The sequence below is a fragment of the Diceros bicornis genome, chromosome 18 (genome assembly GCF_020826845.1).
Source record: "Diceros bicornis minor isolate mBicDic1 chromosome 18, mDicBic1.mat.cur, whole genome shotgun sequence".
Classification (NCBI taxonomy): domain Eukaryota; kingdom Metazoa; phylum Chordata; class Mammalia; order Perissodactyla; family Rhinocerotidae; genus Diceros; species Diceros bicornis.
Genome location: NC_080757.1, coordinates 29,540,179 through 29,561,150, shown reverse-complemented (window position 1 = coordinate 29,561,150; position 20,972 = coordinate 29,540,179). Strand labels below are relative to the sequence as shown.

General features: G+C 42.2%; 2 protein-coding genes across 2 annotated transcripts; both read left to right on the top strand.

Annotated features, from left to right (window-relative positions):
• The first annotated feature begins 7,569 nt into the window (after window positions 1-7,569).
• On the top strand, window positions 7,570-8,505 carry LOC131416685 (olfactory receptor 4D1). Its single transcript, XM_058559343.1, has one exon. It carries the CDS (start codon window positions 7,570-7,572, stop codon window positions 8,503-8,505), a length of 936 nt encoding a protein of 311 aa, XP_058415326.1.
• A 10,074-nt stretch (window positions 8,506-18,579) lies between these two features.
• Window positions 18,580-19,515, top strand: LOC131416684 (olfactory receptor 4D1-like). Its single transcript, XM_058559342.1, has one exon. The coding sequence runs from the start codon at window positions 18,580-18,582 to the stop codon at window positions 19,513-19,515; it is 936 nt and encodes a 311-aa protein (XP_058415325.1).
• Window positions 19,516-20,972: the final 1,457 nt, after the last annotated feature.

Here is a 20,972-nt window from a genome sequence, read left to right as displayed (position 1 = left end):
AAAACTGAAAGCTTCTCCCTACTAAGATCAGGAACAATAAAAAGATGTCCATTTTCACCACTGCTGTTCAATATTGTACTGAAGTTCTAGCCAGAGCAATTAGGCAGGCAAACAAAATAAAAGGCACCCACATTAGGAAGCAAGAAGTAAAACTATCTCTGTTTGCAGATGACATGATTCTATATATAGAAAATCCCATAGAATCCACAAAAACACTATTAGAGCTAATAAACAAATTTGGCAAAGTTGCAGGGTACAAGATCAACACACAAATATCAGTTGTGCTTCTATAAACTAGTAAAAAACAATCAGAAAAAGAAGTTAAGAAAACAATTCCATTAACAATATTCCAAAAGAATAAAATACCTAGGAAAAATATAACCAAGAGAGTGAAAGACTTGTACACTGAAAAATACAAAAAATTGCTTAAAAAATTAATAAAGACCTAAATAAATGAAAATTCATCTCATGTTCATAGATTGGAAGGCTTAATATTGTTAAGATGACAATACTCCCTAAAGTGATCTACAGAATCAGTGCAATTCCCATCAAAATTCACATGGTCTTTTTTGCAGAAATGGAATATTCCAGCCTCATATTCATAGGCAACTACAAGGGGGCCCAAATAACCAAAACAGCACTGAAAAAAGTAAAACAAAGAAGGAGGACTCCCACTTCCTAACTTACTACAAAACTAGAGTAATCAAAACAGTGTGGTTCTGGCATAAGGATAGACATATAGGCCAATGGACTAGAATTGATTGTCTAGAAATAAACTATAACATCTATGGTCAATTGACTGTTTTTACAATAGTGCCAATGCCATTCAACTGAGAAAGAATAGTCTCCCCCAAAAATGGTGCTGGGACAACTGGATAACCACATGCAGAACCATAAAGTTGGACCCCTACTTCACTTCATACATGAAAATTAACTCAGTGTGAATCAACTACCTAAATATAAGAGCTAAAACGGTAAAGCTCTTAGAAGAAAACATAGAAGTAAATCTTCCTGACCTCAAATTTGGCAATGGACTTTTAAATTTGACACTAAAAGCACAAGCAACAAAAGAAAAAATAGCTATATTAGACTTCATAAAAACAAACATCTTTTGGGCATCAAAGCACATAGCAAGAATGTGATAAGACAACCTACAGAACGGGAGAAAATATGTGTAAGTCACACATCTTATAAGGGTTTAATGTCCAGACTATAAAAAGAACCCTTATAACTCAACAACAAAAAAACAAACAACCCAATTAAAAAATGGGCAGGGGCCGGCCCGGTGGCGCAAGCGGTTAAGTGCGCGCGCTCCGCTGCGGCGGCCCGGGGTTCGCTGGTTCGGATCCCGGGCGCGCACCGACGCACTGCTTGGTAAGCCATGCTGTGGTGGCGTCCCATATAAACTGGAGGAAGATAGGCACCGACGTTAGCCCAGGGCCGTCTTCCTCAGCGAAAAAAAAAAAGAGGAGGATTGGCGGATGTTAGCTCAGGGCTGATCTCCTCACAAAAAAAAAAAAAATAAAATAAAAAAAATAAAAAATGGGCAAAGGATATGAACAGACATTTTTCCAAAGAAGATATACAGATGGCCAACAGGCACATGAAAAGATGTTCAACATCACTAATTATTAGGGAAATGCAAATCAAAACTACAATGAATATCACTCCATGCCCGTCAGGATGGCCATTATTAAAAAGACAAGAAATAACAAGTGTTGGAGAGAATGTGGAGAAAAGGGAACCCTCATACTCTGCTTGTGGGAATGTAAACTGGTGCAGCCACTATGGAAACAGTATGGAGATTCCTCAAAAAAATTAAGAGTGGAACTACCATATGATCCAGCTATTCCACTGCTGGATATTTATTCAAACAACACAAAAACACTAATTCATAAAGATAGTTGTACCTCTATGTTCACTGCAGCCTTATTCACAATAGCCAAGACTTGGAAACAACCTAAGTGCCCATCAATGGATGAATGGATAAAGATGTGGTATATATATAAAATGGAATACTACTCAGCCATAAAAAGAGACAAAATCTTGCCATTTGTGACAACATGGATGGACCTTGAGGGTATTATGCTAAGCAAAATAAGTTGGACACAGAAAGCCAAGTACCGTATGACTTCACTCATATGCGGAAGATAAAACAACAACAACAAACAAACATAGTCATAGAGAATAGATTGGTGGTTAGTAGAGGGGAAAGGGGGAGGGGGAGAGCTAAAGGAGTTAAAGGGCACAGGGGTAGGGTGACAGATGGTAATTAGACTTCAGGTAGTGAACATGATGTAGTCTACACAGAAATCAAAATATAATGATGTATACCTGAAATTCATAAAATGTCATAAACCATTATTACCTCAAAAAAATAATTTAAAAAGCTGGACAAAAGATCTGAATAGACATTTCTCCAAAGAAGATATACAAATGGCCTATAAACACACGAAAAGATGTTTAACATCATCTACCATTAAGGAAATACAAATCAAACCACAATGAGATACTTCACTCCCACGAAGATGATTGTAATAAAAAGGCAATAAGCGTTGGTGATGATGTGGAGAAATCATCACTGCTCATACACTGCTGGTAGGAATATAAAATGGCACAGCCACTGGAAAACAGACTGGTAGTTCCTTAAAAAGTTAAACATAGAGTTATCATATGACCCAATACTTTCACTCCCAGTATACACTCAAGATAATTGAAAACATATATCCACAAAAAATCTTGTGTACAAATGTTATAGCAGCATTATTCATAATAGCCAAAAAGAAGAAACAACCCAAATGTCCAAGAACTGATTAATAGATAAACAACAATGGTATATCCACACAATGGAATATTATTCAGTTATAAGAAGAAATGAAATACTGATACATGCTACAACATGGATGTTGAAAACACTATGCTAAGTGAAAGAAGCGAGACATAAAAGACTACATATTTTATGATTCCATTTACATGAAATGTCCAGAATAGAAAAATGCGTAGGGACAAAAAGTAGATTAGTGGGGCTGGCCCCATGGCCTAGTGGTCAAGGTTGCTGCACTCTGCTTTGGCAGCCTGGGTTTGGTTCCGGGGCGTGGACCTACACCACTTGTGGGTGGCCATGCTGTGGCAGTGAACCACATACAAAACAGAGGAAGACTGGCACAGATGTTAGCTCAGGGTGAATCTTCCTTAGCCAAAAAAAAAAAAAAAAATCAAAAAGTAGATTAGTGGTTGCCAGGGACTAGGGAGAGAACAGAATGAGTAGTGACTGCTAAGGAAATGATGAAAATGCTCTGGAGTTAGATAGTGGTGATGGTTACACAAGTTTGTGAATATACTAAAACCCACTGAACTGTGCACTTTAAAATGGTGAATTTTATGTATATGAATTATATCTGGAGGGTAAACTTAGCCAATTTACACTGAGAAGTTCACTCTGGCTTTAAGGAGAACAGATAAGAGATTGGGGTGAGAGATACCTTAACAACTGTACCTGTGAAAAAAGCTTCAGAGTTTACTCTATAGAGGGCATGACCTGGACGGTGTCCTGGGACATAGCTCACTTTTGCAACTACAGTCGTGGTAGGAGAGGGTGGAGACCTTGCACTGCCCATGGTGCTGACCTCAGTGGATTTGGCTCTTGTAAACCTCCTTGGGAATTCATTTCCCTTAAGGACTCTTATCCTTCTTTATCTTGGTCCTATGATCAGTGCTCTTGAAGTATTTGGCCCCCAGACGTTTCTCAATTATAATGTGCATCTGATGCAACAGCTGACATACCTTTTAATAACTCCCATTGCTCTTGCCCTCAGCAGCCTGAACCCAGCTTCATTTCACGAATTAAGCCTCAGTTTTTCCCCCAAGGAATGTCCCTTCCCTTAAGGCCAATCCTCCATGTGTTGGTCTGAGAGAGGCCAGGAGAAGAATGGAGCTGCAGGAGAAGAGTGGCCTGGAAGATGAGAGGCTCTAAGTCCCCTTGGCCACTTTGGGCTGGAGGTGGGTGATGGCCTCAGTGTCCTTCCCATGGACAAGTTAGAACTGAGAAGGCTCCTGCCGAAGCCTTGTGAGAAAAGCATGGGGTGGAGTGAAGGTATGGGAGAGTCAGTCATTGGGCAAGAATGCCAGGGAATGGGATTTGGGGAACAGTGGATTCTATCTGGAACTAAGTCTTTTGTCTGTACTGGCGTATGTGTTGGGTGGAATTTAGGACAGAGGGTGGGCAGGAGGACAGAATACAGACGCAACTGGTTTCTCCCCCACCTCCCACACACATGCTACAGCTTCTTCCCACCCCTGGGAGAAAACAAACCAGGCCTGTCTCTCACACTTCCCACCTCCTAATGTTTCCCTTTCAATGCTCTTTTATTCCTCCACCTTCCTCCTTCTCCTGCCTGCTGCCTCTCCCACTCACTTCAGATTTTCATTCCTTCTTTATTGCTACACCTCCGTCTTATCCTCCCTTCTCTTAAATCTTGTGTTTAATGAAACCTGTTAATGCTCCTGAGATGACCACAGCCTAGATTCACCCCCACTTTTGGAACCACTTATTCCTCCTCCTCTTCTCTCTCTTAGTCCTGTGTGGACTGATTTCCTAAGAGCAAGACAGATGGGAGATAAGATTGAGTAACAACAGAAAGGGGTCTGGCATCCTTCCCTTACCTCATACATACATGCCCCTCCCTTACGTCTCTTTATTTTCTTTCCCATCTAGAATCCCTCTAAATCTATTTTCTATGCATGTAGGTGGAAGAATCATTTCCAAAGATTCTTATGAGTTTGTGGAAAGAATTCTGGCCATGCTAAGATGATGCTTCTAGGTTTGTAAATCGGGTGATGCTGGGAATTAGGATTCTTGGATTCCCTTCAAGGTCCCTTAAACTGAACTGCTTCATTCAGTGGCTACTCTGTCTCTTCTCACCTCTCACGGTGGTCTGGCCCCTCCTAGCACTCCATCTGCTATCAAGCAATCAAGCATTCTTTTGGGAACCATCTATGAGAAAGGCTATGTGTACACTAGGAATTGTATAGCACTGAACATGTCAGACTTGCATTGAAATTACAAACACACGTGAGGTGATAGAGCCATTCTTCTGGAAAAAATGCAATACATGGCAACGTATGGAAGAGATAATTACTCTTGGGAATTGAAGGAGGGGTGGAATTCGGATAGGTGAACAGTATGGGAAGGCAATCCAGGTGGGGCACTAGCCTGATGAAACACACTGAGGCCTGAGGAACTGAGGAGGAGATCAGTTTGTTTGAAGCTAAAGATTCTCAGAGGGGAGTGAGTAAGAAGAGCATAGTAGTTAGGAGTGCAGATTCTGGGGCTAATCAGACCTGGTTCAGCATCCCAGCTCTGCTACTCATTCTCTGTGTGACCTGGGGCAAATTATTTAAACTCTTTAAGCCTCAGTTTACCTATCTGTAAAGTGTAGTAGATAACTAATTGTACTTACTATACTTTATAAGCATGAAAATAATATATGAGAATTAAACAGGATAATGCTTATAAAATGCTTAGCATAGTGCTTAGCACGTAGTAAACACTCAATAAATGTTTACTACTATGAGGATAACAATTACTGCTACTACTACAATAGATGTTTACTACTTCTCCTACTGCTAGTGGCAGATGGGTTTGGAAAGAAAGGTAGGAGCCAGTTTGTGTGGAAGCCCCTGAAAACCATCTGAAAACCCTGAATTCTTTCCCTGGACAATGAAGACCCATGGAAATTTTTTGAAAAAATTTTGAACTAGAGGGGGAAATGTCTTTTAGAAGGTTGACTTATGTATGATGTTGCACAGTGTGCATCTCTGACTGATAAAAGCATATAAAAGTATATAGTAATTGTAATATTAATAGGGAAAATGATAAGAGTAGAGATAATAAAGCTATGCTGTTGGCATTTTAGGAATCAATGATCAGGTGGGAGAGATGGGGTTGGGGATGAAGGGTTAGGGGTCAGGGGCTTTCTCAGAGAGGCCAAACCATGCCATTTAAGCTGCTGCCCACCCACTCTAAGCTCGACACCACATGGTAAAGCAAGGACACAAAGCCAGAGACTATAATGTATTGCCCTCTGTTGGGGTTGCTCTGACAATGCCCCAGGAAGCATCTGCTCCACTCTTGCCTGTCTCACGGCTTCCTGGACGGCTACAATAAGCCCATTTTAACCCTGTTTCATCGTTTCCCACCAAAGAGCTTGCAGGGGTTCTCAGTTGCCCTATGCATGGTCCTATGTTGGGAGTCGTTGAAACCACAGAATAAACAGAGAGCATCTTCCCGGAACACCATTGTTACACAAATATTTGAGGATAAGTGTGAGTTTTACGTGAAATAAATATGGCAATGTTTTGAGTATTATTATACTTCACACATAATTTTAGAGAAAATTCTGTTTTATATTTGTCTACAGAAGTTGACAGAAATTTTTTTACATATATTCATTCAATTCTCTTGTAAAAAGAAAATCAGTGCATTGCTGCTGCCCCTTCCACATATCAGGTGGAAATCAGGGAGGAGAGATCTTTCTACGTTTTATGACCTTCACAGGGCGGGTCCTCAGGGCAAATGTTCCTGCACCACTAGAGGAAACAGTTCTGAAAAAGCGTAACCCAAGGGAATGGGTTTTAACACCAAGAACTCAATTTATTTTTCAAGTGAATGTCTTCCAAAACTTTCACGCACTGAACTAAAGAAACATGTTTCTTCCCTCTCCTATATTTTCTATAACACCTCGGTCTTATCAATCAAAGTTTTACAAGCCACAATGCTTAAATTTTAAAATGCCTTCCAAAGGTTGTCTAGAGATACGTGTATAATAGAAAATTCACATAAATTTTACAGTATAAAGCATGAGAGTTCAAGGAAATTTTGCATTTGTCCTGGGCTGCTTTGAGTTACTCCTGCAGATGGCTCCACGGCAACAAATGCCATTAGAGAAGTATTTACGTGGAAAAGTTTGAGAAGCACTAATTATCCCACTTCATGACAGCCAAGATCATCTGCTAGTTTTTCTTCACATTTGCCTCTGAATTTGTACATGGCAGTTTCTTCTAATACGCTCCTTTCTTCCTTCAGCAATGAACCATGTGCATCTCCTCAAATCTCTGCCATGAGGAAGCATCTATTTGTTTATCTAAAATCATAGTTTCTATATCCTCTCAAGATTTATGCACCTAGGTAGATGATGTTTGTGGTCACAAGTGCTTTCTGACATGTTTATTGATTGATTCAACTATATTTGTGGAGCCTGTGGTTCACAAGGCACCGTGTTGGGCACAGTAGGTATGAATCAGACGTGAAATCCATGGAGAAGGACAGGGTGGTACAAAGGGGGAAAGATCCATAAATGCCTGTCATGCAACGAGGGTGTGGTTAGAGAGATAAGTCTGTGAGGGTCTTGAAAATGTATTTATTCTGATCAAGGCTCTCCTAAGCTCCATCTTAGAAAGGTACTCAGCAATGACTTTGATCAACTCCATCCTGAACCTCCAAAGGAGAATGATTGAATTTCCATAATTTTGTTTTGCATGATTTCTCTCTAGGTATGTGGGGAAGATCACATGGAACCACAGAACATCACATGGGTCTCAGAGTTTGTCCTCTTAGGAATCTCACAGACCCAGGAGTTCCAGAAATTCCTATTTCTGGTGTTCCTATTTGTCTATGTCACCACTGTTGTGGGAAACCTCCTCATCATGGTCGCAGTGACTTTTGACTGCCGGCTCCACATGCCCATGTATTTTCTGCTCCGAAATATGGCTGTCATAGACCTCTGCTATTCCACAGTCACTTCTCCAAAGATGCTGGTGGATTTCCTTCATGAGACCAAGACCATCTCCTACCAGGGCTGCATGGCCCAGATCTTCTTCTTCCACCTTTTGGGAGGTGGGACTGTCTTCTTTCTCTCAGTGATGGCCTATGACCGCTACACAGCCATCTCCCGGCCCCTCCACTACGTCACCATCATGAACACTCAGCTCTGTGTGGGGCTGGTGCTGGCTGCCTGGGGAGGGGGCTTTGTCCACTCCATTGTCCAGCTGGCTCTGATGCTCCCATTGCCTTTCTGTGGTCCCAACGTCCTGGATAACTTCTACTGTGATGTTCCACAGGTGCTGAGACTTGCCTGCACTGACACCTCCCTCCTGGAGTTCCTCATGATCTCCAACAGTGGGATGCTGGTCCTCATCTGGTTCCTCCTCCTTCTGATCTCTTACACTGTCATCCTGGTGATGCTGAGGTCCCACTCAGGGAAGGCGAGGAGGAAGGCAGCTTCCACCTGCACCGCCCACATCATCGTGGTGTCTATGATCTTCGTTCCCTGTATCTATATCTACTCCCAGCCCTTCACCCCATTGCCCATAGACAAGGCTGTGTCCATAAGCTACACAGTCATCACCCCCATGCTCAACCCCATGATCTACACCCTGAGGAACCATGAGATGCAGGCAGCCATGAAGAGATTAGGCAAGCACCTAGTGATCTGTAGTCGGGAGTGAACTTAAAATAGGTTAACTGTAAAAAACCAATCTTCTCTCTGAACTTTTGTTTCCCATGTGAAAAATGGAAGAAAGTCTTTATAGAGTGTGACAATTGAGATTAAATTAATATTTCTGCAGACCTCCTCCTGTGTCAGGTACTGTATTAGGCACTTGTACACTTTTATCTCATTCTCATAAAACTGATAGTGGATATATTACTATTAGAATTAAACAGTTTTACAGATGAGAAACGTCAGAGAGAAGTGACTTGCTCAATGAGGAACAGCGAGTGAGTGGCAGAGGTTGGCCAGAAACCTGGTTCCTCTGACTCCAAGTTGAGAGGCAGCAGATATGGATGGGATTTGAACCTCAGGGTCTCAAACAACCACTAGGGGAAACCTAGAGAGTTTCTCATGTGTGGATGAAGTTCTGTGCCGAATGGTGAACAGTTTCATCTTAAGTCTGGAACAATCACATTCTTTTCTGCTCCCTGCCTTTCTGCCTCATTCCGCACTGTGGTACTTAGGAGGTGGTCCCACTTTTCACATTGTTGAAATGTTTCTCATAAGGAACATTTGTCCTCTGGATTTGTTCCTTCTCTACCAAATGCTCCTTGGATAATCTGCAACCTATCCTACTTTCTACCCAATACAATCCACATCGTTTGGATGAAATGGCTGGAGGAGGATGATGCATGGTTGGGGAACCAAGGCCAGAGAGGGAAGGGCCATGACTATTATGGTTCCAGATTTGAGGTAGTGAGTTCAGTCCAAGGATAGCACCTTGCGGGGTTATGCCTTTCTCTTTGACTTCCCGCACTGGATTGAGAGCTCCTTGAGGGCAGGGGCCGTGCTTTATTCATCTTCAAATCTTCCCGGTACCTTGAATATTATCTTACACAAGAGAGGCATTTCTACCTTTTCCTGCCCTCTGTTCTTTCCCTGTGAATTTCAGAATCTACTTTTTATTTCTGCCTCTGTATCTTGTATTTATTTTCTCCATTTCCGGAGGTGTGCGTCACTTTGTAAAAGTCTTGGGCAATGTATCATGTTGATCCAAAGTGAAGAAGATAATGCAGAAGCTTTTTTCTTCCCTCTTCCCTCCCAGCAACTAACTCATCCAAGAAATAAAAGTTATAGGCTTTCTTGGGTTCTCTCAAAACCATCATGCAACTCTGAATTTACCCTTTGTCCACATCTACCTCCTTGTCCCCATTTCACACATTTCTCCTGATTGACAGTGGACCTTTGTAGATGAGGGGAGAGAAATGGACTGAGTGTCATATTTAATCCATGTGGTCCCTCAGAAGCATTTTCTTGGGACCGGCCCAGTGGCGCAAGCGGTTGAGTGCGCGCGCTCCACTGCGGTGGCCCGGGGTTCGCCGGTTTGGATCCCGGGCGCACACCGACACACTGCTTGTCAAGCCATGCTGTGGCGGCGTCCCATGCAAAGTGGAGAAAGATGGGCATGGATGTTAGCCCAGGGCCAGTCTTCCTTAGCAAAAAAAAAAAAAAAAGAAGAAGAAGAAGAAGAAGATTGGCAGATGTTAGCTCAGGGCCAATCTTCCTCAAAAAAAAAAAAGAAAAGAAGCGTTTTCTCCTTTCACATTAAAGTCCTTTAATTAACTGATGGTACTTTTCTCATCCTTCATTTGTCTCTTCTCCAGATGCAGCATCTGAAGTCCTTCAATTGTTCCCATTGTGACAAGTTTCCTGATTCCACCATCCTGGCCATCTCTTCGGTGTTGACTCTCCTATGACAACATCCTCCTTAAAATGTGGTGCTCACTATATGACACACTGCTGCACTGGGGGTGTGAACTCTTTAGAAAACAATGATTATCCCCTTTGAAATACATATCCATAAGGATGCCTTTGGTTGCAATCAGCAGCATAACTGAATAACAGTGGTTTAAATAATGAGGAAATTAGTATCTCACTTAAAAAGAAGACTAGAAGATAGGCAGTTCCAGAGTTGGTTGATTCAGCAGCTTAAACATTTTAGGGCTCTGGGTTGGCTGCTCTACAATTCCTTGCTTTTCCCCTCATGATGGCCATGTGGCTGCCGAACCCACACTCACCATGTCTTTATATTCAAATAATTCAGCAAGAAGGAAGAGGAGAGGCATCCATGTGCTTTTTTCCCCCTCTTTTTACCAGGGGAGGAAAATTATCCTAGAAGCACTCCATCAGAATTCTCCTTGATTCCTTGGTCAGAGCTTGGTCATTTGGTCAGCCTAGACTATAAAGGAGAATGGCAAGGTGAATGTTTGGCTTTTTTAGCCAGAAAGAAGGGGGTTAGGAATGGCAACCTACAGTGTCTACATATAGGTATAAGCTCCTGGCAGCAGGAAGAGACATGATGGCCTGAGTCTAAAATCTTCACAATGAGCAAAGTCTGTCATAGCCAGAGGTTATAAAATCAAATGCCTGGAGAAGCCGACAGATAACAGGGATAAGTTAAGTAGGCCCTGTGAAGATTAAGGTGAAGTGGAGAGTGCATATCCACGCCAGAGGGGACATTCCACTCCTAGTGCTCTCCCCTACCCTACTGCAGAACTCCAACAGCTAAATCTTTCCAGAACAATCAGAAGGATTTTATTTAGAGATATTAAACAGCCCCAGATATACAGTCCAGGCCATCTTCCTGAACTGGCATTCAGGGATCTTCTGACAATACAACCGACCTGATCATCCTAAAGAGAGGCCTACAACTCCTCCAGCCCCACTCATGCTTTCAATCAGGATTTTAGTGGTTTGATTTTTTTGGGGGAGAGGGGGGCGTGAGGGAGATTGGCCATGAGCCAACATCTGTTGCCAATCTTCCTCTTTTTGCTGAGGAAGATTGGCCCTGAGCTAACTTCTGTGCCTGTCATCTTCTATTTTGTATACGAGATGCTGCCACAGCATGGCTTGATGAGCAGTGCTTGGCCCATGCCCCGAATCCAAACCGGCGAACCCTGGGCCAGCAGACCACGTGAACTTAAGTCACCGCACCAGCCCCATGTGGTTTGATTTTAAGTACTAATGTCTAACCAGAAATCACTAGACACGTGAAGAAAATGTCCAATATAGAAGATGGATACCAAAAGAAAAGATAAGACTGAAAAAAAGGAACTCCAAGAAAACAGACAGTTCAAGGAATGGAAGAAAACTTAAAAAAAGGTTTTTAAATTAAACTTTCAATTTGAGATAATTGTAAATTCACTCGAAGTTGTAAGAAACAATAAATAGAGATCTCATGAACACTTCACCCAGTGTCTCCCAATGGTAACATCTTGCAAGACTGTATACAACGGTCACAGCCAGGATATTAGCATTGATATAGTTAAGACACAGAACAGGAAACTGTTTTTTAAAAACCCTACAATTAATATCCACAAAGAGATAAGAGAGGTTATTGCTTTCATGAAACAAGAATAGGATGCCATTTTAGAAAGGTACAATCACAGATTGAGAAAAATTCCTGGAAATTGAAAGTATGGTTTGTGGCATACAGCATTTTCCCAAGATGGCCACAGCAGTAGCTTCCATTCCACGTGCTCCTCCTCACAATATGACCTGGACATTCATCCCATTGAGAGGTGGGATCTTTATTTCCTCCGTTTGAGCCTAGAGGAGCTTGTGACCATGGTGGAAGTGGCACCTGTGACCTCTGAGATTACGTCATGGAAGGCAATACAGACTCTAACGAGTTTTCTTCAGAATGCCCACTCTTGGAAACCAGCTACCATGCTGTGAGAAAGCCCAAGCAGCCAGGTGGAGAGACCTGGCTTTCTATTAATATCCTTTCTATTAATATCTTGGTTTACTGCAGTTTGTCCCTAGCTAGATTTTTTCAAGAAAGATTCATGAGAACTATATTTTCTGAGTTATATATTTGAAAGTGTTTGTCTGTTGCCTGTATATATAAATGAGAATTTGACTGGGCAAACATTCTTGGGTGATACTTTATTTTCTTTGCTCTTTGTAGATGTTCCTCTGTTTTCTAGAGTTGTTGAGAAGTTTGAAGCCAGCCTGCTTTTTCTCCCTATAGATGACTTCATCTTTTTTTCATGGAAGCCTATAGGATTCTTTCTTTGTCATTGGAGTTCTCTAACTTTACTCAGTTATATCTTAGCATTCACTGATGTTTATCAATTTTTCCTGGCACACAATGTGCCCTTTCAATCTACTTCATTCCATTTATAAATAACTGGAAGTCATTTATTAGTTTAATTTTTTTTAAAGTTGTCTTGAGTCCTTTTTTTTAATTTATGAAAATTTTACATTTATACTATCCAGACTATCAATTCTAAAAGTCGTAGGAACACAGGAATGTTGATGATAATCTATAATGTTGACCCAGAAGGAAGAAATGTGAGAAAATTTCCCCAGATTTATCTTACAAATGATCATTCCACAGCACGAGGTGTTCGATTCTTAACTGAATTTCTTGAGAAATACTCCATTTAGATGAATACAGCTATATCCATGAGAATTTATACCCTGAAGAAATCTTTTGCAGAAACTCTGCTGTTTCTATTACATAAACTTGACTCTAATCTAAATTTATTAACCCTAAATGAGTTGGTGCAATGTCTTCCACTATAAAGAATTTAAAGATAAATCAAAAATAAGTTGTTCATAAATGGCTTAAATTAAAAATGTTCCTCATGGGGCTGGCCCGGTGGCATAGTGGTTAAGTTCATGTGCTCCGCATCGGTGGCCTGCAGGTTCAGATCCCAGGCATGGACATACACACCGCTTATCAAGCCCTGCTGTGGCAGGCGTCCCACAGACAAAGTAGAGGAAGATGGGCACAGATGTTAGCCCAGGGCTAATCTTCCTCAGCAAATAGAGGAGGATTGGTAACAGATGTTAGCTCAGGGCTAATCTTCCTCACAATAATAAAATAAAATAAAAAATAAAAATGTTACTCAAGTTCTGATGCTGTCTTCAATTGTATAGTGTGACGATAATAGACTTTGAAGCCGTGGCATTCAAATCCTGGCTCTAACTCATATTGTTGTGTTCCTTTTGGACATCATTGAACTTCTACTTCTTTAGCTATAAAGTTTACATAATTCCTTAGAGTGTTGTGTGGATCAATGAGTAAATGTGAACCATCCAGCACAGTACTTGGCATATAGTAGGTGTTCAATTAATGTTAGTTCCTTCACACATTCCCATTTACCATTATTTTTTGACTTCCCATCAATACTTTTACATTAAGTCAAGATAGTTAGACATCTGGTTTCTTAGGATCTGAACAACCAAGTCAAGTAATGGTCTTTAACCATTTTGGGATTATATAGGATTAGCTAAAACAGCTCTCTTATAAGTGGTTAAGAGAAGGCTTAAATCATTTCAGTGACAGATTTATTTTGATCCAGAGAATACGTCTCTTCTCAGCCTTAATAATCCCTAGATCTTGCTGTTTCAGTTGTATTTATAATCAAGCTCAGGGAAGATTTAAGTTTAAGGAGGAAAAGACCTCAATCAACTTTGCCTGAGATGTTTACTTCACATATGATCCATAAAAAGTGGTGTATTACTCAGGGTTCCACCAGAGAAACAGGACCAATAGGATATGGATATATATATTAAGAGATATATTGCAAGGAATTGGCTCATGTGACTGTGAAACTGGCTAAAAAAGCATGAAATCTGTAGGGTGGCCATAAGGAAGGGGAGTCTATAACTCTTAGGCATGAAGCTGCAGACTAGAATTTCACCTTCTTCAAGGGAACCTCAGTTCTGATCCTAAGGCCTTTTAACTTATTGACTCAGGCACATCCAGATTATCTGGGATAATCTCCTTTACTTAAAATCAACTGATTATGGACATCAATCACATCTACAAAACACCTTCACAGCAACACCTAGATTAATGTTTGATTGCATAACTGGGAACTATAGACTAGCCAAGTTGACACAGAAAACTGACCATCACAAGGGGAGAATTATTAATTATCAATGATGCTGAGCTCTCTCATTAAGAATGCAAATGAAGTTCCTTCTATATGAATCCTGCATCCATTAAACAGTTTGAAGTTGTAACAATAGTTAAGTCTGAGAAACAGTTATTCTCTTAACTATGTGATATATAGGGAAATAATTTTCTTAGCTCAGTTTCCATGAGTGAGTCTTTAGCATAATCACTCCATTCCTGCCATTGGGGTCTTCAGAAATCATTACGTTGGCTAGTGGATGCACTGAACAGATGAGGTTGGGTGGACGTTTTACAGACCCACATGTGCCTTGACATGGGCCATCTATAAACCGGAACATGTCAGGTTTCCCTTATTGAAAGCTGAATCAGAATCAGAGCTCAGAATCACCCACGTGATAGTCAGTGAGATCGAAAAGTCCTGTCCTCTTCCCAAGAATCAATCCAGGCTACTTTTCCAAGTGACTCAATTTTTAAAAGGGATAAAGCTCTAAATAAGAATGAGTGTTTTAAAAAAAATCTACATCTCTTTTATGTGGAAGAGCTTCACAATTAGTCTTATCTGCCAGAGGCAGATCCTTCATTCTGCCATGTGTAGACATTTGCAGTGAAAGAATTCAGACCAACCTGGGAATCCTATGTAGAACAGAAAGCTCTTTCTCAAACAGTTTTTACAGCACATCAAGGTTACATGCAAGTTAATTCCACTTTTGACCAATTCCTCATAATGAGAAAATATATGGGTTTCCTATACCAATCCTTGTATTACAGGTAATAATAATGCACATATAAAGAGTTGTAGAGATGACATGACTGGACTTGGATATGGGTGGTGAATCAACATTGGGGTCAGGTTGGCAAAATAAAGGAAAATGTTTACAGGGTAATAAATTCCCACCGTAGTATACAAACATTTCCCATGTCTGACTATCCCTAAGTAAAGACCAGTTAGGTTTAAAAGTAGAATGAAAAGAAGGAGAAGATGGAGAAGGAAGAGAAGAAGAAAAAAAATCAAACCAGTTATCTTGATTCAGAGACAGAGAGGAAGAGAGAGAGAGAACAGTTTGTTGTGCTGAGGAACAAGTCAGTGGTTCTTAATGTGTGGTCCCAGGAACAGGAGCATCAGCATCATCTGAGAACTTCTTACAAATGCAAGTTCTTGGCCTTCCCATTGACCAACTGAGTGAGAAGGTCTGGGGCTGGGGCACACTAATCTGCCTTTAACAATCTCTCCAAGTGACTCTTTAAAGCGGAAGAATCACTGGTCTAAGAAATGGGTTCTACTTCATCTCCAGACAGTCTGTTTCTTTGAGGAGAATCTTGTCCTTTTGGATCTTGGGCTGAGAGTCCTACATTCTACAAATCTTTAAAATTTCCATTATCCTTGGTACTTTTGGCCCCCAAGGAAGACTTCTCAAAGTATATGTGTTTTTGAGACATTTAGAAACTTTTTAACAACTCCCATTGCTCCCTTGTCCCCAGTGGTAATCAGCCCAGCTCTGTGTCCTGAGCTCAGTCCAATAGTTTCTCCCTGAAGAGATCCCCTCTTCCCCTCGAGTCACACCCATTGCAGTGTACCTGAGGTATCGCAGTAGCTGGAAAACTGAAGCTGGAGGAAAAGGATTGCCAAGAAGATGTAAGACCTGAAGCCTCTCTCCCGTTCTGGGCTGAAGGAAGGTGAGACACCAGGGTTTCCTCACCTGTAGATGAGCTGCAAGAGGGATCCAGAAACACTTGCTGGAGGGTGGGGAGAATAAACAAGTGACAGAGACTTGAAGGTAGTAAGTCTAAATGTGAGGAGAGCCCCAGAAAGCAATGCAGGGGAAATGGGGAAATGGGAAAACAGATGTCTCAGGTTGCACGTGAGAACCCAGCCTCTTAACAACCAAGTGGAGAATTGACCCTATGATTTAGGGATAGGATGCTGAGAGCAAAGGATAAGGAAACACACCACAAATTCTCCATATAGTTACATAAAACAAGATCACATAATTACCTACTAATAGAGTAAGCTATGAAAGATTTTTTTGAGCAACTGCTAAATCAGAGTTGCTGTTATAGGTGCTGGGGTTCCTAAGTTATTGAATTTTCAATCTAGTGAAGAAGAACAACAGAAAAAATGATAAGTGCTACAAGAGAGGCATTTATAAAATGTTACTGGAACCCAGAGAAATGGGGTATTGATTCTGCATGGGAGAAATAAGGGAAGGAGTCACAGACAAGGTGATGTCTGAGTACTTCCAGGTTGAGAAGGTAGTGGAAGGTATTTCAGGAAACAGAATTCATTACCAAAGCCACAGAAATAACCAAGCATATGGCATATGTGAGAAGCTACGAATTCCTTGAAGAGCAATCAGCTCCTGGGTGACAGGTGATTAGAATGGTAGATGGAGGCTACATTTTATAGTTTTGTGTGACATGCCGAGAGGGAGTTGCGTGCACATACATGAGTGTGTTTTTCTACCCTGAATTGATCTACAAAGAATACTAGGTGGCTTCTAAGAGTTTGAGTTTTAAGCTGCCATTAGAGGGTTATAATGAGGGAGAAACATGATCAGCTCTGAGTTTAGAAAGGTCTCCTTGACAGCTATGTAGAAGATGGACTGGAGTGGAAGCACATGGAAGCAGAAGGATGAGATTTAAATGACCTCTAATAGATAGTAGATTGTAGTGAGAAAGGATGGGAGATTGAGACAAGGCAGGGGGAGCGGGGAAGGCCCTTACCTCCTAACCCCATGCCCCTCTCTCTCTCACCCTCCATCTCCTTCTCTTCTTTGGTCCCATTCCCTCCCCGGCCCCACCACCCTTCCATTCCCCTTCCTTCACTCGCTCTATCCCTTCATCTCCCTTCCTCTTAATCTCCCTTCTTTATTCCCTTGTCTATTTCATTTGTCTGGTTTCGACATCTTTCTTTGTCTTCCACCACTGTATTCAGTAACATCTAAAATTCTTGTTCCTTTCAGAAGAGCTCTCCAAGTCCCCTTCATACAATATTTAACATCCATTTCTTTGTCCAGAGAATGTCTCTCTCTCTTCTCTCTCTTGTCTTCAGTATACACACCATGTATGTCCTGTCTTCACTCAGGAAGGGGCCACCGACATTGGTGGGGTGCGGGGTGCGGGGGCATGCACCCTATACTTATTCACTCACCAGCAGTCAACGCCACATGCTTTTTGAGTATTGACTGTCAGCAAGGACGGGCACAATGGAGCACAAATAAATTATAAGATCCATGTCTATCCATCTTGGAGCTTACAGTTGAATTATGGAGGAAACATAGACACTTGAAAGGTGCATTAACATTATGGTGTGTGAAATTTCACAGGAAAAATGACTGGTAGAAAAATTTACTAGAGCCTGGAAGAAGGGAGAATGTCTTTAGAGCAGGAGACCTCACAGAGGAGAGCGATTAGCATTTATTTCCAGGCACTGTCCCAGGGATTTTATGTGTAATTTTACTTAATCCCCTAGACAGTTCTATCAAGAAAACATTTTTATTCCCACCTTACAGATGTGGAAACTGAGACCCAGAGAGATTAAGTAACTTACTCAAGGGAAATCTCGAAGAAATAGAAGCCCTGAAATTTCTCTAGAGGTTTGTTGGATTTCAAGTGTCTTCCCACCAGTATATTACACTGAATCTTTGAAAAGCAGATTGCATATGTTCTATGCAATCGGCTTTAAGATATCTCATGAATGTATATTCCAGCAGCAACTTGTAAACTCTCCATAGGCAAGGCCATTTATTCAGCCCCTGGTGATATGGTCTGCATTTAAGAATGCCCACGAGGGGCCGGACTGGTGGCGCAAGCGATTAAGAGTGTGTGCTCCGCTGCGGCAGCCCGTGGTTCGCCGGTTGGGATCCCAGGCGCGCACCGACGCTACCGCTTGGCAAGCAATGCTGTGGGGGCACCCCATATAAAGTGGAGGAAGATGGGCACGGATGTTAGCCCAGGGCCAGTCTTCCTCAGCAAAAAAAAGAGGAGGATCGGCAGATGTTAGCTCAGGGCCAATCTTCCTTACACACACACAAAAAAGGAATGCCCATGATATGGACCTGGACAACTTGGTTCTGAGCTCCAGAGTGCCTAAAGGGCAGGTAGTGACTTCATGCGTCTATATACGTGGTTTGTTTTCTTTAGGTGTATGGAGAAGACACCATGGAAGCAGGGAACCTCACATGGGTATCAGAATTTGTCTTCCTGGGGCTCGCACAGACTCGGGAGCTCCAGCTTCTCCTGTTTCTGGTGTTCCTGTTTGTCTACACCACCACTGTCGTGGGAAACCTCCTCATCATGGTCGCAGTGACCTCTAATTCCCGACTCCACACACCCATGTATTTTCTGCTGCGAAATATGGCTGTCTTTGATCTCTCTTTCTCCTCGGTCACTGCCCCAAAGATGCTGGTGGACTTCCTCTCTGAGAAGAAGAGAATTTCCTTCCAGAGCTGCATGGCCCAGATCTTCTTCTTCCACTTCTTGGGCGGTGGGACTCTCTTCTTTCTCTCAGTGATGGCCTATGACCGCTACATAGCCATCTCCCGGCCCCTCCACTACGTCACCATCATGAACACTCAGCTCTGTGTGGGGCTGGTGCTGGCTGCCTGGGGAGGGGGCTTTGTCCACTCCATTGTCCAGCTGGCTCTGATGCTCCCATTGCCTTTCTGTGGTCCCAACGTCCTGGATAACTTCTACTGTGATGTTCCACAGGTGCTGAGACTTGCCTGCACTGACACCTCCCTCCTGGAGTTCCTCATGATCTCCAACAGTGGGATGCTGGTCCTCATCTGGTTCCTCCTCCTTCTGATCTCTTACACTGTCATCCTGGTGATGCTGAGGTCCCATTCAGGGCAGGCGAGGTGGAAGGCAGCTTCCACCTGCACCACCCACATCATCGTGGTGTCTATGATCTTCGTTCCCTGTATCTATATCTACTCTAGGCCCTTCACCCCCTTCCCCATGGACAAGACTGTGTCCATCAGCCAGACTGTCATCACCCCCATGCTCAACCCCATGATCTACACCCTGAGGAACCAGGAGATGCAGGCAGCTGTGAAGAGATTAAGCAAGCGCCTCGTGATCTGTAGTCGGGAGTGAATATAAAATAGGTTGACTGTAAATGACCAATCTTCTCTCTGCACTTTTGTTTTCCCATGTGAAAAATGGAAGAAAGTCTTTATAGAGTGTGACAATTGAGATTAAATTAATATTTCTGCAGACCTCCTCCGGTGTCAGGTACTATATTAGGCACTTGTACACTTTTATCTCATTCTCATAAAACTGATAGTGGATATATTACTATTAGAATTAAACAGTTTTACAGATGAGAAACATCAGAGAGAAGTGACTTGCTCCATGAGGAACAGCGAGTGAGTGGCAGAGGTTGGCCGGAAACCTGGTTCCTCTGACTCCAAGTTGAGAGGCAGCAGATATGGATGGGATTTGAACCTCAGGGTCTCAAACAACCACAAGGGGAAACCTAGAGAGTTTCTCATGTATGGATGAAGTTCTGTGCTGAATGGTGAACAGTTTCATCCTAACTCTGGAACAATCACATGTTTTTCTGCTCCCTGCCTTTCTGCCTCATTCCCCACTGTGGTATTTAGGAAGTGTCCCACTTTTCACATTGTTGAAATGTTTCTCATAAGGAACATTTGTCCTTTGAATTTGTCCCTTCTCTACCAAATGCTCCTTGGATAATCTGCAAACTATCCTTCTTTCCACCCAATACAATCCACATCGTTTGGATGAAATGGCTGGAGGAGGATGATGTATGGTTGGGGACCAAGGCCAGAGAGGGCAGGGCCATGGCTATTACGGTTCCAGATTTGAGGTAGTGAGTTCAGTCCAAGGCTAGCACCCTGTGGGCTTTCGCCTTTCTCTTTGACTTCCCGCACTGGATTGAGAGCTTCTTGAGGGCAGGGGCCGTGCTTTATTCATCTTTAAATCTTCCCAGCTGCTTGAACAGTATCCTACACAAGGAGGCATTTCTACTTTTTCCTGCCCTCTGTTCTTTCCCTGTGAATTTCAGAATCTCCTTTTTACTTCTGCCTCTGTATCTTACATTTATTTTCTCCAGTTTGTAAAAGTCTCAGGCAATGTATATTGCTGATCCAAAGCGAAGAAGATGATGAAGAAGCCTTTTTGTTCCCTCTTTCGTCCCAGCAACTATCCCATGCAAGAAATAAAAGTTATAGGCTCTTCTTGGGTTCTCTCAAAGCCATCATCAAGCCATCGTGAGCTTACCCCTTCTCCACATCTCCTCCTTGTTGCCATTTCACACATTTCTCCCTATTCACAGTGGACCTGTGGAGAGGAGGGGAGAGATGTGGACTGAGTATTATATTTGATCCATGTGGTCACTCAGAAGCATTTTCTCTTTCACACTCAAGGTCTTTAATTAACTGATGATAGTTTTCTCATCCTTCATTTGTGTCTTCTCCAGATGCAACATCGGCATCCTTCAGTATTCCCATTGTGACAAGTTTCCTGATTCCACCATCCTGGCCATCTCTTCGGTGTTGACTCTCCTATGACAACATCCTCCTTAAAAT